The sequence below is a fragment of the Saimiri boliviensis genome, chromosome 17 (genome assembly GCF_048565385.1).
Source record: "Saimiri boliviensis isolate mSaiBol1 chromosome 17, mSaiBol1.pri, whole genome shotgun sequence".
In the NCBI taxonomy this organism is placed as follows: domain Eukaryota; kingdom Metazoa; phylum Chordata; class Mammalia; order Primates; family Cebidae; genus Saimiri; species Saimiri boliviensis.
The window spans coordinates 8,849,435-8,864,248 of NC_133465.1; the positions used below are offsets into that span (position 1 = coordinate 8,849,435).

Here is a 14,814-nt window from a genome sequence, read left to right on the forward strand (position 1 = left end):
TTTTTTTTTTTTGAGACAGAATCTTGCCCTGTTGCCCATGCTGGAGTGCAGTGGTGCAGTCTCAGCTCACCACAACCTCTGCCTCTCAGATTCCAGAGATTCTCCTGACTCAGCCTCCCAAGTAGCTGGGATTACAGGTGCCAACAGCCATGCCTGGCTAATTTTTTTTTTGTGTGTGTGTGTGTATTTTTAGTAGAGACAGGGTTTCACTATGTTGGTCAGGATGGTCTCAAACTCTTGATCTCAGGTAATCCACCCACCTCAGCCTCCCAAAGTTCTGGGATTATAGGCATGAGCCACTGCACCCAGCCTTAGTGACATTTTCTGTGGCTGTAGCAACTCTTGGTAAATGACCCTGGGAGGAAACTGACTGCCTGGACCTCATCTCCCACTTTCTGTTTGGACTGTGTGGTGTAAGTTGCTACTTTGGATGTGGTCAGAGAGAGCATCTGCTACCTGGCATGAATGTCGCTATGTGTTGTTTGCCTGTCTAGCTAAAGGGTGCCTCTGGGTAGGGTTTCTTCCTGGGGCTACCAGGTGCTTGGTTTCACTCATCCTGTTGAAACCTCGGGAATGAGCCTCCCTGAGCTGCATCCATGTGCTGTTCCTCCCTGCTGGTGGGGCTCATCTCCCAGGTGGTGGGCAGCTTCTTGCCTCCAGGTGTTTGTATTACAGCCACTCAGTCCTACCCCTCGTTCCCAAATGTCATCTTAGAAGAGTAGTGGCCAGGTGTGGTGGCCCATGCCTGCAATTCCAGCACTTTGGGATGCCGAGGTGGGTAGATCCTGAGGTCAGGAGATTGAGGTCATTCTGGCCAACATGGTGAAACCCTGTCTCTACTAAAAATAGAAAAAGTAGCCAGGCGTGGTGGTGTGTGCCTGTAGTTCCAGCACTTTGGGAGGCCGAGGCAGGTGGATCACGAGGTCAGGAGATTGAGACCATCCTGGCCAACATGGTGAAAACCCATCTCTACTAAAAATATAAAAACTAGCCGGACGTGGTAGCGTGCACCTGTAGTCCTAGCTACTCGGGAGGCTGAAGCAGGAGAATTGCTTGAACCTGGGAGTTAGAGGTTGCAGTGAGCCGAGATCACACCACTGCACTCCAGCCTGGCTACAGACTTAGAATCTGTCTCAAAAAAAAAAAAAAGAGTAGTAGCTAGCACTCTACTTCTTTCAGCCTAGAGTAGCCAGATATGACCCCCCCACCAATGCAGAAGAGAGCCAGAAGCCAAAGTTGGGAACTTGAGTCACAGGGAGGCCTGCGAGAACTACACAGAAGTGAACTGAGGGCAGGACACGCTGCTCTGACCGCAGGTGGCAGAAGGGACTGTGGGCCTGGGTTTGACTTGCCTGAGCTCACACGGCTAATTCATGGTGAAGCCAGGCTTGGGCATGAGCCCGGTCTTCGTCTGCTGTGCCTTTCCAAACGTGAGGCCTCGCTGGCCTTGACTCCCATGCTCTGTCCTGTGCCTCGGGAGAGGAGCAGGTTTGGAAGGCTTGGAAATGATGAGGGGCGGGGCCGGCACAGCCTTTGCAGCAGGAGCCTTCCTTCTGTGCCACGTGCACATGCTGACTCCGCCTCTTTCTGCATCTGCCCCAGAGATGCCACTAGTGCATGTCTCTGAGAGCCAAAGTGGAAGCTGGCACCTCTGGGAAAGGGGAGGCATCTGGGTGGAGCCACAGCTTTAGGGAGCGCCTTGTAGCCGGCTCTGCCCTCTCCCTGTCTATAACGGTGTGGTGCCCTGTCTCATGGTGGGTGTTGGTGATACAGCATTCCTGGAAAGCAGATTCCAAATTTTCCTTCTAAGCTGCTGATGCCCATTCTGCAAGGTTTTTTTTTCTTTCTTTCTTTTTCAGATGGAGTTTTGCTCTTGTTGCCCAGGCTGGAGTGCAGTGGCACAATCTCGGCTCACTGCAACCTCCGCCTCCTGGGTTCAAGCGATTCTCCTGCCTCAGCCTCCCAAGTAGCTGGGATTACAGGCATGTTTTACCACTTCTAATTTTGTATTTCCCATCCTGCAAGTTTTGATACTGGGCTTATCAATCTCGCCAGGAGTCGGGCAGTGACACCATCACAGCTGCTGCCTACTGACAGTGATTACGAGACACAGATGTTGTGTACGTGAAGCCGGGGGCGCCCTGGCACCTGTGCAGTATGACACATGCTTGGGAGGCAGTGCTCTGCCTGGGAATCTGTCAGACCCAGTTTGCCGGTTATGTCACATTACCTCTTGAATAAGGCTTTATGACATCCAGTCAGCCAGAATAGAGCCTGTTAGTGGGTTGCCTAGTCTCAGTAGAGGTTGAAGGCCGGAGCCACACTTTCTGCCCAGTATACAGGCTCTGTAGCTACGTGAACATCTCTGAAAAGCGGCAGTATGACAGACGCCCACCCTTTCATAGCTTCATACTAAGATTTCCAACAAGATGAGGTACTTCACAATTTGCTTTATTCCCAAATGGCAGGTGCCTACAAAAGGAAGTCGACTTCTGTGTCTGGTCCTGACAGCTGGCTCAGGACAGCATTTTGGCAAACACTCAAAATTTGGGAAAGCTCTTGGTACAGATGTTGTCTCAGAAAGATGGAAAGGGAGAGGTGCTTTCTTGCGTCCCTGCCAGAGACTGGGAAGCCTGTGTGGGTGAGCCCCTGACGGGAGACCTGCCTGCAACTGGAGGGGGAGGAGTCATCACCGCTTTCTAAGGATTCCAACCTGGAGCCTGTTCTGGCTTTTTTCTTTTTTGGAGGGATGAAGGAAGGACAGGAAGGTGTGGTTTGAAAGCCAGGAGCTCTCTTCTCTGACATGGACATGTCTGTCCCTCAGCAATACCGGCCCTGGGGAAAAGGGCCATGGGCCAGTCATACCCAGGGCCGTAGGAAGGGTTGGCTAGAACAGCTTGGCCTATGGCCCACAGTTCATCTTAGCTGAGGTTTCCTGGGACAGGAAAAATTGGTGACAGAAAGATGTGACAAATCTACAGCCTGACACCATCAGGAATTGGAAGTATCCCCTCAAGCCAGCAGGCTAGAAATAGGTGTTATTGGCCAGGCATGGTGGCTCACACCTGTAATCCTAGCACTTGGGAAGGGAGGCCAAAGTGGGCAGATCACCTGAGGTCGGGAGTTTGAGACCAGCCTGTGCAACGTGGTGAAACGGTTTCTACAAAACAAAAATAAAAATTAGCCAGGCGTGGTGGGCGCCTGTAATCCCAACTACTTGGGAGGTTGAGGCAGAGAAACGCTTGAACCTGGAGGCAGAGTTTGAACTGAGCCAAGATCGTCCCACTGTGCTCTAGCCTGGGCAAGAGTGGGACTCCATCTCAAAAAAAAAAAGTTGTTATCCCTCCAGAGCAGTTTAAAATAATCCCCTGGAATGGCTGCATTTTGAAAAAAAAAAAAAAAAAAAAAAAAAAAAAAAAAAAAAGGCTGGGCACGGTGGCTCACACCTGTAATCCCAGCACTTTGGGAGGCTGAGGTGAGTGGATCATCTGAGGTCATGAGTTCAAGACCAGCCTGACCAACATGATGAAACCCCATCTCTACTAAAATTTGTTACAAAAGTTAGCTGGGTGTGGTAGCACATGTCTGTAATCCCAACTACTCAGGAGGCTGAGGCAGGAGAATCGCTTGAACCAGGATGTGAAGGTTGCAGTGAGTCAAGATCGTGCCATTGCACTCCAGCCTGGGTGACAAGAGTGAAACTCATCTCAAAAAACAAAAATAAAAACAGTGCCTATGATGAGGCAAGGGCAGAGCACTCACAGCCCTAAATGAAGCCCCAGCACAGCGTGTGTCGTCTAAACCCCACCTCAGCGAGACAGCAAGCCTTTCCCAAGTCTTGCCTGAGTTCGTCCTCACCGGGAACCACACTGCTGCTGGGTAGAAGCTGACCAGCTTCACTTTCTGATACACTCACAGCCCAGCTGCCATAAACTGTCTTCCTTGTGCTCTGAATGCTCACAAAAGGTGGTATAAACTACCTTTCCTTAGGTCTGGAGTGATGGTTCAGTAAAGAAAGGTCCTTTCTAGTTATAAATAGTATTTTTGCAGAATCAGGCCCTGGAATTGGTCCACACAGATTGTTTCTCCTGGCACGCTGAGCAGTTGGGAAACTGACATGAATGCCAATTAGACCAGCCAGCAGGGAAGAATTCTTTTTTTCTTTTGAGATAGTCTTCCTCTGTCGCCCAGGCTGGAGTGCACTGGCACGATCTCAGCTGGGTCCCTGCAGCCTCTGCCTCCTGGGTCCAAGTGATTTTCATGCCTCAGCCCCACAGGTAGCTGGGACTATAGGTGTGCGCCACCACACCTGGCTCATTTTTGTATTTTTAGTAGAGACGGGGTTTCACCATGTTTGCCAGGCTGGTCTTGAACTTCTGACCTCAAATGATCCCAAAGTGCTGGGATTACAGGCTTGAGCACTGCAGCCAGCCCAGAATTCTTTCTTTTTGAGAAAAACAAGTCTCTGAATTCCATACACTTTTGGATAAGAACTGGATGCAGGGGTGGAAACCCCGCTGAAACACCATACCTGTGACTCACCTTTCCTCTCCCATGGTAGTGGCACAGGAGGAAGAGGGCATTTCTGCCATTTCACACGGTTCCACTGTTGCCAGGAAGCCTAGTGATAGACCCCTTATACCAGAACCAGCTCAACCCAAGAATACTGTGGAATAAGAAATTAGCATTCTCTTTGTGATTTTTGTGCTGCCCTAGGATTTTGCTCTCCACCTGGCTTGGCCCACACTACAGAGGCGAGGCTGCTGTTGGCCTCATTACTGAATTCTCCCAAAGGCACCTTCACTGCTTGTCTCCCTGAAAATGCAGCCCGAAACGTCTTGGATCCTCTTAACATGTTCTAACCCAGCAGTATGCGTCATTGGTTGGTGACCAGCTCCCTCCTAAATCACCCCCTTAACAGTTGGGCCAGCTCCTGCCTTTGGGTGGTCTTTCCCTTCCTAGTGCATCTGCACCCCACGAGCCACTGGCAGGAACAGGACTTGAAGCCAGGACAGCCCTGAGAATCATCCTGTTGTCTGACCTGGGAGACAGCGCCCTCAGCAGAAGGCCTGGCACCATCATTTGAAGTCTGCATAGCGCCCACCCTCCAGTCAGATCACGGGTGGGAAATCGAGAACAGAAGGTGAGAAACAGATTCTGTGTTCACATGATTATTCTTATTTATTGAGGTCTGTTTATTCTCCACGGGTGCTTTTATCTCCAAGTAAACAGAGCAGGCGCAAATATCTATAATGAATAAATTTATTGTCTTACAAAAATCATTGTCTAGAAATATGGGAATACAAGAAAAGATATTTGCAGTCAGGTGTCTGGTGGTCAACAGCCAGTACAATTCATAAAGGGGGAAAATCCAAGATTCCAAACCCACAGGACAAATTCTTCCTAACAGATGTTAAAGCTTTTAACCCAAAAGGTTTGTGTTTTCAAGCACATTGCAGAGGATCAAGGATTTATAATTAACACTGATTCGTTGTCACTGAATGTTTGTAATACCACTTTGACTAGAGAGGTACATGATATGAAGCACAGTCAAAACTGAATACATAAATTGTTATAGAGGCAAATAATATCTTCAACATTGTCTTAGTACTGTAGTGTCTAAGGCACTTTCTGTAATGTCAGTTTGCTTAACTATCAACCAAAAACAGGATGCTAAATGTTCACTGTAACACTGTCCAAAGGGAAGGGAGAAGGAGGAATGGAGGAGAAGTCACACCCACTGGCATGTCAACATTCAGGAGGATGGCCTCTGTTCTGGAGGTTCCATAAACCTCATTCACAAACTCGGAACAAGCCTTGGACACAAAACCAATATTCCCATTTTGGGCTCAAAGCAGCGGCTGAATTTGCAAGGTCAGCGTGAGGGCCTGGCTGGCGAGGGTGGGCCTTCCACCAGCTCGGCTTAGGGGTCCACGGCTGCTTGCTCCTGCTGTGAGGAGGGCGCCGGCAGAGCCAGGCGGTTCGGGAGACCATCTGGAAGTCTAGTGATCCATGGCTGCCAGCCGGGGCCTCGGCCGCACTGTGGCCATGATCCCTGCTATGCACAGACCCGCCCTGGCCAAGGACAGTTCACGTGAGTAGACGCGGGACACCATCGACTCGAGGGGCAGGCCCCCTTGGGGGACCGGCAAGGTAAGCCCAAATGAGTGTTGCTCCCAATCCAGCCCACCCCTCTTGCTCTTTCCAAAGCCCCTTTCACAGTTTGCTCACTGAAATCATGTTGATCATTATTGGAAGGAAAAGAGAGATACAGGTGCAGTTTAGGGTCCACCATGGTCTAGGAGACTTGATGTGGCTGAGGAGTCGGGGCCACGTGAACACAGAACTAGGTTACCTGTCTGTACGACAGAGAGCATGCAGTGACAGCGACGACCACGGCGCTGCCCCAGTGACCCAGCGACCCGCAACAAAGGGCCTGGAGTTTGTTTGAAAAAGGGTTCTTACCATGTTTATAAAATGGTCTCTTGATGACTATATGGAAAATAGATGCAATGATGAAACAATCTGTTTAATATGTGTGTTCTGTGTGTGTCTATATATAAAAAGGGGAGCAATTGTACCTAAGTCTGAAGCAGGATACAGTATACGTAGGCTGGAGAGCCTTAAGACACAGTTGATCTTTCAGGAAGGAATCCTGTAGCTTGCCAATTTCCTAAGTCTGCAGGAGGCCCCAAGGCAGGCTGGCACCGGGTGCGTTCCTAAGTGTCCCACTGTATTGCCTCCTCTGGCTTCCTGCGACTTTACTCTGACTGGGCTGGCTGCGTCTCATTGACATCACTGGTCTTACTTTCTGTGTCGTCGTCGGAGAGCTCCAGGGAAGCCCCCTCAATGTGCAGCTGGCGCCGGCCAGATCGGCTGGAAGAAAAGCTGATGGGGCCGCCCCGCCTGGAGAGAACAGGAAGCAGATGCGGGTGGGTAAAGAGGAGCACATGGCTGTCAACATGTTTAGCCACTCAGTGCCACGGAACCTCCCCCATGCGTCCCTTCTTCAAACACACGACCTGGTGGGGAAAAGACTGCTTTTCCGCCTCTGCCATAACCCCGCCTGCAGATTAAGCGGAGCAGAGTCCTCAGAGAACCGGGGAAGACTCGATTCAGCCTAGGACAGTCTGTGATGGAAACGGTAAGAAAGATAGACAATGGCCGGGCGCGGTGGCTCAAGCCTGTAATCCCAGCACTTTGGGAGGCCGAGGCGGGTGGATCACGAGGTCGAGAGTTCGAGACCATCCTGGTCAACATGGTGAAACCCCGTCTCTACTAAAAATACAAAAAATCAGCTGGGCATAGTGGCGCGTGCCTGTAATCCCAGCTACTCAGGAGGCTGAGGCAGGAAAATTGCCTGAACCAGGAGGCGGAGGTTGTGGTGAGCCGAGATCGCGCCATTGCACTCCAGCCTGGGTAACAAGAGCGAAACTCCGTCTCAAAAAAAAAAAAAAAGGAAAGACAATGGCCAAGCTCTACCTGTTACCCAGGGATCAGCCAGATAGCAAGTATTTTGAGGATTTGCGGGCCACGTAGGGACTCTGTTGCATATTCTTTGTTTTTCTGTTTTTATAACCCTTTAAAAACGTAGAAACCATTCTTTGCCTGATGGCCGCACAAAAGCAGGGTATACACTATATCTGCCCATTGGCCAGATTTGCTGAAACCTCAGCTGACTTGTTCTTCTGGGGCAGAGACTAGCTGTAGCTGTCCCATGCTCCGCCCTCTCACTGGTGCACAGTGGCTCCAGTGTGGCGAGGAGGATGGCGCTGAGGAGGGCTGGGGACACCGGGTCCCGGGAGGAGCGCCTGTCCCGCTTTTAACAGAGGCTGGGACCTCACCTCGCTAGCAGATGTCTGGACGTGGATGGACACCTGACCCAGCTCAAGCCTGCTGCAGTGTACTGGTGTGGTCCTGTAGTGACTGGCACTGAGTGGGCCTGCTCCTCTTTTATTCTCCTCAAAGGATGACTATAAAGGTCGGAGATCATTTTAAATAAGTGGTTCAGGAGAAAGAATGGGTCACTGCGCATGAATCTAAGTAAACTTTCTCCGACCAGCTGTGCCCCGAGCCTAAGCTAACCCGCAGAGCAGCTGCCTGCCGGCTTGGGTCCACATGGCCGCTCACCTCAGCCGGTTCTTCAGGGTGCTGACCTCGCGGCTCAAGCCCTCGTTGGCCTCGGTGGCATCATCCAGTTCCCGCTGGAGTTTACGCCGAGATGCGTTGGCACGTGTAGCTTCTTCTTCTGCTTCCTCCAGCTGGCGTTTAAGCTGCTTCATCCGCGCGTTGGCCTTCTCCATCTTGGGAAGGTACGTGAACCAAAACAAAGCAAACTGGTGAATCCGGTGTCGGCCTCTCTGCACCCCAAGTGTGGCAGTGTGGCACTCTGCCTGCCCTTGTGAGCGTGCGTGTACACAGATGTACACACATGCTGGGGGCTGGTCAGAGTCTCTGTAACCAGCCTGCTGCTCTCAGCAAAGCCAGCATCTACAGAGCACACTAGGCCAACAGAAACGAAAAAATATTCAAGACTGTTTTTACTGGTGAGTTTTCTGCAGAAAAATGAGTGTTTAATATCTTCACACACATGACCTAATGGACGGAAAGGAAATTGCTATTCTTGCAAAATGCAGAGGAACCAGCAATGTGGGATAATCCCCAACCCCGGGAGATTGCACAATGCATTCTTACATCTCCTTTCAAGTATGGGCATCTCAGATACTATACTCAGATGCAAGCAGAAAGCCACCCTGGGATGACCTGACCCAAGAACGAAGAGCCTCCCTTTCGGGCCCTCCATTCCTGCGCTGCACAGGGACTGGCCAGTGTCTTGTGGGTCCAGCTCACACCACCTTCAACTGTTCTTAGTGCTGTAGTCTTCAAGGGTAGAGGTGGGAAGGGCCAGGTAGCCTGACTGAATGCAGTAGGGGAGGGTTTGGGCCAAAGGCAGTGAAATCCTCAGGGGAGGGAGGGGACAGCTGCCCACACTGCAGTCCGGACAGTTCTGACCCACGGTTCAAAGTTCTGCGGAACATTCCCTGCATCCTTAGAAAAGGGCCTGGATGCAGACACTGGAGACCACCCCGGTGCAGCGTGCAGGACCTCTCTCCCCTTCACTTTCTAGTCACTTCTCCTGCGTCCACCCTACATCCAGCCAGTGCCTCATGACTGCTGGCGATGCCCAGGAGCTATACTAGGCACTAGGGAGATAACAGGGAGCAAAACAGGCAGAAACCCCTGTGCTCACCGAGCATTCATTCATTCTAGTGGAGAATGCAGGAGCTTCACAGTTCAGTCCTCACTGAACTTGCTTCCTGATCTGCTCTCCCCACCCTCCTGTGAGTGCCCCCGTTTTACCACCTCTGTGTCCCCAGCAACCAGAGATACCCGCCAGGAACATGGAACGGCACATGTGAGTTGAAACGTCAGAATGAGGAGGCTTCTGAATGCCACCGGTCAGTTGTGCCACCAGCTCATTCACTCACGTGCTTCCAGGGAGGCACCGGCGTACCTGTTCTTTGTACTGATCTGCATGTCGACGTTCATCTTCCACCTGCATGAAGATTTCCTTCAGCTTCTTCTCAGTACGACGGACTAATTTGTTGGCGGCTGCTCGTTCCCTATGAAAGTGGTCACATTAGTTCTGAAATTCTTGAAATGATATTTGTGTGGGAAAAATATTTTAAAAGCCCTTTTTCTTTGGGAAGATGACGCATGGTGGAGGTGATGGACCTCTTTGCCCAGAATATCACGACTAATGTGCTGAAACCTCCTTCTGGTCAAAAAAGGAATTGCCTTTAATGTATTCCTCAATAGCAAAAGGTAGAAAAAGCAAACTATTCCTGCATGTGTAGGTATTAATCACTGTACACAGGTATTCATCACTACTCAGTTATCTTACTTTTTTCTTTGTTTGTTTTTGAGATGGAGTCTCTCTCTGTCAGTCTGGCTGGAGTGCAGTGGTGCCAACTCTGCTCAATGCAACCTCCACCTCCCGGGTTCAAATGATTCCTGTGCCTCAGCCTCCCAAGTAGCTGGGATTACAGGTGTGTGCCACCACACCTTGCTAATTTTTGTATTTTTAGTAGAGATGGAGTTTTAACCACATTAGCCAGGCTGGTCTTGAACTCCTAACCTCAGGTGATCTGCCCACCTCGGCCTCCCAAAGTGCTGGGATTACAGTTGTGAGCCACCGCGCCTGGTGTGTATGCAGTGATTTTTCTCAACAGCAAATGTTACATACAAGCTACCTGTCGGTTATACTGAACATAGACTTTTTTTTTTTTTTTTGAGACGGAGTTTCGCTCTTGTTACCCAGGCTGGAGTGCAATGGCGTGATCTCGGCTCACCGCAACCTCCGCCTCCTGGGTTCAGGCAATTCTCCTGCCTCAGCCTCCCGAGTAGCTGGGATTACAGGCACGCGCCACCATGCCCAGCTAATTTTTTCTATTTTGAGTAGAGACGGGGTTTCACCATGTTGACCAGGATGGTCTCGATCTCTTGACCTCGTGATCCACCCGCCTCGGCCTCCCAAAGTGCTGGGATTACAGGCTTGAGCCACCGCGCCCGGCTGAACATAGACTTTTGAAGACACAATCCTTAGTTTAATCACCTAAACTTTTAGCCTGAGAAACAACCCAATTTATTAAGTGATTGTCTCACTTGAGAATTTACAGGGCTTTGGCAGCTCACATTGAAAACAAACAAAAATCCTCTATGCTCACTCTTTGGTTAGAGGTGAAACAAACCCATGTTTCTAGACAGATCTATGTTGTCCCATATGAAGGACAGGTAACTTATTTGGATGGCTCCATGGAAAACAGAAAAAGTTACTTTTTGTTCCTTAACAAATATGCAAAAATGGATACAGAAGGAGTCAGCTCAAAGAGTGAATTATGTTACTTCAGCCCACCGGAGTCCCAGGAGTGGAGTCGGAAGTCCTGGGGTGTGGGGCTGGGGAGGATGCAGGGTTCTGGCCACGAGTCCTGCATTTCTGGGCTCCAGGCTCCCCAGCCAGAGGGTGAATCCGAAGGTCTGCCTGGCTCTGGGGAATGTGGCCTGATAGCTTTGTAAATGCCTGCCTGCCAGAGCTGTACTGTATAGTTCCTCAGACATTTCAGAATGCTTGGATACAACAATATGAAAGCTGTTAAGCAATCCCTTCCTGTGGGGAGGAGAAAGGCTTGGATTTTTGTCATACTGCATTTCTTCCCTGCCAGCAAACCGGCATTTAATGCGATGCCACACACTTGGCAAATGGACTCTGGGTAGGAGATGCAAACTCAGGCCCGGTGTGGTTAGCCCTGAGCCGAGTCCTAAAGCCCAGTCTTCCCTGACTGTTCTCAGAGGCCGTCTGTCCTTCCACCCTCTGAACGCTCGCCGCTCTTTTCTCACAGCTCACGCCAACTTCTGTCTCCCACTCTGGTTGTGCGTGTTCTCTGCTCGCGCAGTGGGGAGCCCTTCATGGAAGTGGCGTGTCTGTCTGACTGAGCCTGGTGGGTAAGTTTGGATATATGGCAACAAAAACCTCTTACTTGGCTTCCTGCTCAAGCTGCTCCTCCAGCTGCCCAATCTTGGCCTCCAGGGCTGAGATGGTGGCCTTGAACTTGGACTTGACAGCACCCTCTAGCTCCTGCAGCTTGGCCTTCAACTCCTTGTTCTGCCGCTCCAGTTGCTGGCGTGCGTTGTCACTCTTCTGGGCGGCGCTGCGCTCAGCTGCTAGCTCAGCGTTCAGTGTGTCCACCTGGAGAGGAGAGAGTTTAGTCACTTGTGCCTGAGGGGTGGCATAGCCCTCCCTGGGTGGCGGGCCCCTGAGTGGGCCACCTGTAGAGTGGTCTTGCGGAAGCGGTCGTTGAGCAGCTCCATGTTGCTCTGCTCCTCCTCAAGCTCCTCCTCCAGCTGTGCAATCCGAGCCTCCAGACGCCGCTTCTCATCCAGCAGCGCGGACCTGGCCGGGGAGAGGAGGAGGCAACAGGTCCCAGCTCAGCACAGCACGGGAGGAGGGAAGACTCCTCCACCCACCCTGGTGCTGGAAACCTGAGCAGCCATCCTGAAGTTTCTCCTTTTCCTGGACCCATCCCTGAATCCATCAGTAGGTCCCACTGATGACACTTGCAAACACCCTCCCCTGCTGCCCCACCCAGATGCAGGCCTGTCATCTCTCACCTGGACTGCTGGGGTGGCCTCCAGCTGCCCTGTCTGCCTCTCTCCAGCTGTTCTCCACAGACAGCTGCCAGAGTCAACTTTCAGAACACAAGCACGAGCCCAGCCTCCCCCACCCCCCATAGACTCTAGTGGTTTTCCAGTGCACTGAGAATACAATTCTCAATTCTCATACGGCATGCTCAAAAAGGTACATGATGAACCTTTGGTTCAGTAATTCAGTGGAGAAATCAACTGAATTGGAAAAAAAGATAATGACTTTTAACGAAAAATGAATTCAGAGAAAGGTCGTATCTGAGGAACCTGTTTGCCAAACCTAATGGACTGGGAAGTGAAAGCCTGCAGTGCCAGTTAGTGCAGACCATGGCTCACACCTGTGGGACTCAGGACTGGCACAGGGTACGATGGCTGAGGCAGCCCAGGCCCAGCGAAGGGGGAGCAAACCACCTGCTGATGCCAGGTGTATTGACACCTCCAGCCTTCTCGGCAGTGCCCTGAGAACCCGCCCCTGCCCCTGGCCGTGGGAGACTCACTTGCCAGAAGCGCTGTTGGCTATCTCATCGGCCAGTTCGTCTCTCTCCTGTTCAGCATGTCGGCGGGCTCGCTCAGACGAGGCAAGTTCCTAAGCAGTGGAGACTGTGTTAAGCTCTGACTGAACAGTTTCCTCACCTGTGGAATCTGACAGTGGCTGGAGCTGCAGTGACCTTGTTCCCGTCACTGTTTACCTGTACTTCAAGCTGTCGTTTAGATTTGAGAAATTAAACTGGCAAGGAAATCTGGTGCAGGCCAGCCAGGTGGTGTGTGGTGTCAGCATCTGACACAAAAGTGTCCAGAGGGAACTCTGCTGCCATCAGGGCTTTGCTGTCACTTCCAACCTAAAGAGGTGGCTACGTTCCTGCCCTTCTTGGAAAGCAGATACTTCTTAATATAAACTGAGCAGGAACTTTATACAAACCCTGAGCCCTAAGAAACATGAGCTGTACCAGCTTACTGCCCTGCAGTATCTTTCACATACATAGTTTGCGATCCAAGTACACTGGCTGCACGGACCAGTGCGGATCCAGGCAGCTGTGCAGCAGTGAGGATCAGCGCTCCCACAGGGAGAAGGCAGGTGGGGGCACCCGCGGGGCTCAAGCGTTCGTAGGGCTGGGCCTCTGTGGTGAGCAGGGCCTCTTTCTTGAAGGGGATGGAGCCCTGGCCAGTCAGGCCATTGTGGCTTCACAGGGGGCTCTGTGAGGACTGGGCAGAACAGCAGGGACAGCCCAGTGCCTGCCAGCCCGTGAGAGGAACTGCATGATGCCTGTTTTTCCACAAACTTCCTTGGAAAGATGATTTGCCACAGAAAGGAGTCAAGGGTGCATTTGTTTTATAAATGAGGGAACTGAGGCCCACCTGGATAAAGATACTGGCCCAAAGTCCCAAGGCTGGTCAGCAGCAAAAAGTCAGGGTTCTGACTCCCTGTTCAGGGCTCTTCCCACCAGCTGCCCTTTCCAAAAGATGCCACATTTGGCAAGAGCACACCTTGAAGGTGTCTCAGGAGGAGGGCTGCACGGGAGCTCCTCTGCCTGCTCCAGCACATGCACCTGCCTTACATGAGTGTGGGCTGTGGGTCCCCTGACAGGCCCGGGGCAGGGAGGGAGTCAGGAGGGAAAAAGAGGCAGCACCTGCTCCCAGCCTGACCCCAGAGCCACTGAACCCAGACAGCTCTGCCATCTGGCCTCTGGTGTTCTGCCCTCTTGGGAATGTCCACTGGCTGGGGGTGCTTTAGGTAGACTGAGGGACCCATAGGAGAAAGGAAAGGACCCTGGGGCTTCTAAGCCAAATGAACAGAGGTTCCTGAGGGAAGGAAAAGTGTCAGCAACAGGGGGAAAGGTTGGGCCAGCTTTCCAGCTCAGTCTCTTCTCCCTAATGCACTGTGATTCGGACCTTGCCTGAGAGTCTGAAAGAAACACTTTCAGAAAAAAAAACAGAGCATGGTACACCGAATGCCGCCTGGACACGTGGGTAATGGCCCAGGAGCGCTCTGTAGGAGGCAGGCTCCAAGAGCCACAGCGCCTGGGGAAATGAGCCTTTGGGGAATCTCACCAGTCAACTCCATGATGGACACATAGAGCTTACACATCTACTCTGTCGACGAACATGCATCGTTTTTAAGCATACATGGAACACTTACAAAAACAAATGTGTTCTAGGTGCCAGAGCGCTCTCAACATTCTCTGACCACAATGTGATAAAACTAAAATGAACTTTAAAAAGAAGCAAATGCCATACATTTGAAAATTGAAGCCGCAAGGTTAAATTACTCATGGGATAAAGAAGAAACCGTAATAGAAATTAAAAAATTTAGAATTAAATGACAGTAAGATGACTCCACATCAAAATCTGTGGGACAAGACAAAAACAGATCTTAGAGGGGAATTTACACTCTTTTATAGACATACGAAACAAGAAGCTTGAAAGCTGATGAGCTAGGTGTCCGACTCAAGAAGTCAGAAAAACAAGGAGCAAAAATGGTGAGATAGAGGCCAGCCAGATGAAAACCTCCCAAAACTGGCTCTCGGGTTATCTTGGGGTCTGCTCGGCGTTTGCTGATCTAGTTTTCAGTTCCTTGTTCATTCCTCACTCCCAGAGAGCCATCTTTTCTTGCAA

The 14,814-nt window shown here is 51.1% G+C and overlaps 1 protein-coding gene across 10 annotated transcripts in view; it reads right to left on the minus strand.

The window, feature by feature from the left end:
* Positions 1 to 5,244: 5,244 nt before the first annotated feature.
* The window catches only part of MYH10 (myosin heavy chain 10), a 152,773-nt gene continuing 143,203 nt past the window's right edge, over positions 5,245 to 14,814 (minus strand). For all 10 annotated transcript variants that reach the window (XM_039476894.2, XM_010339845.2, XM_010339844.2 and 7 more), the window contains 6 exons: positions 12,699 to 12,787; positions 11,827 to 11,950; positions 11,538 to 11,746; positions 9,515 to 9,623; positions 8,131 to 8,303; positions 5,245 to 6,906 (listed from right to left, as the gene is read on the minus strand). In XM_039476894.2, the coding sequence (XP_039332828.1) occupies positions 6,762 to 6,906; positions 8,131 to 8,303; positions 9,515 to 9,623; positions 11,538 to 11,746; positions 11,827 to 11,950; positions 12,699 to 12,787 (849 nt within the window). In that variant the 3' untranslated portion in view covers positions 5,245 to 6,761. The remainder of the gene's footprint in view (positions 6,907 to 8,130; positions 8,304 to 9,514; positions 9,624 to 11,537; positions 11,747 to 11,826; positions 11,951 to 12,698; positions 12,788 to 14,814) is intronic.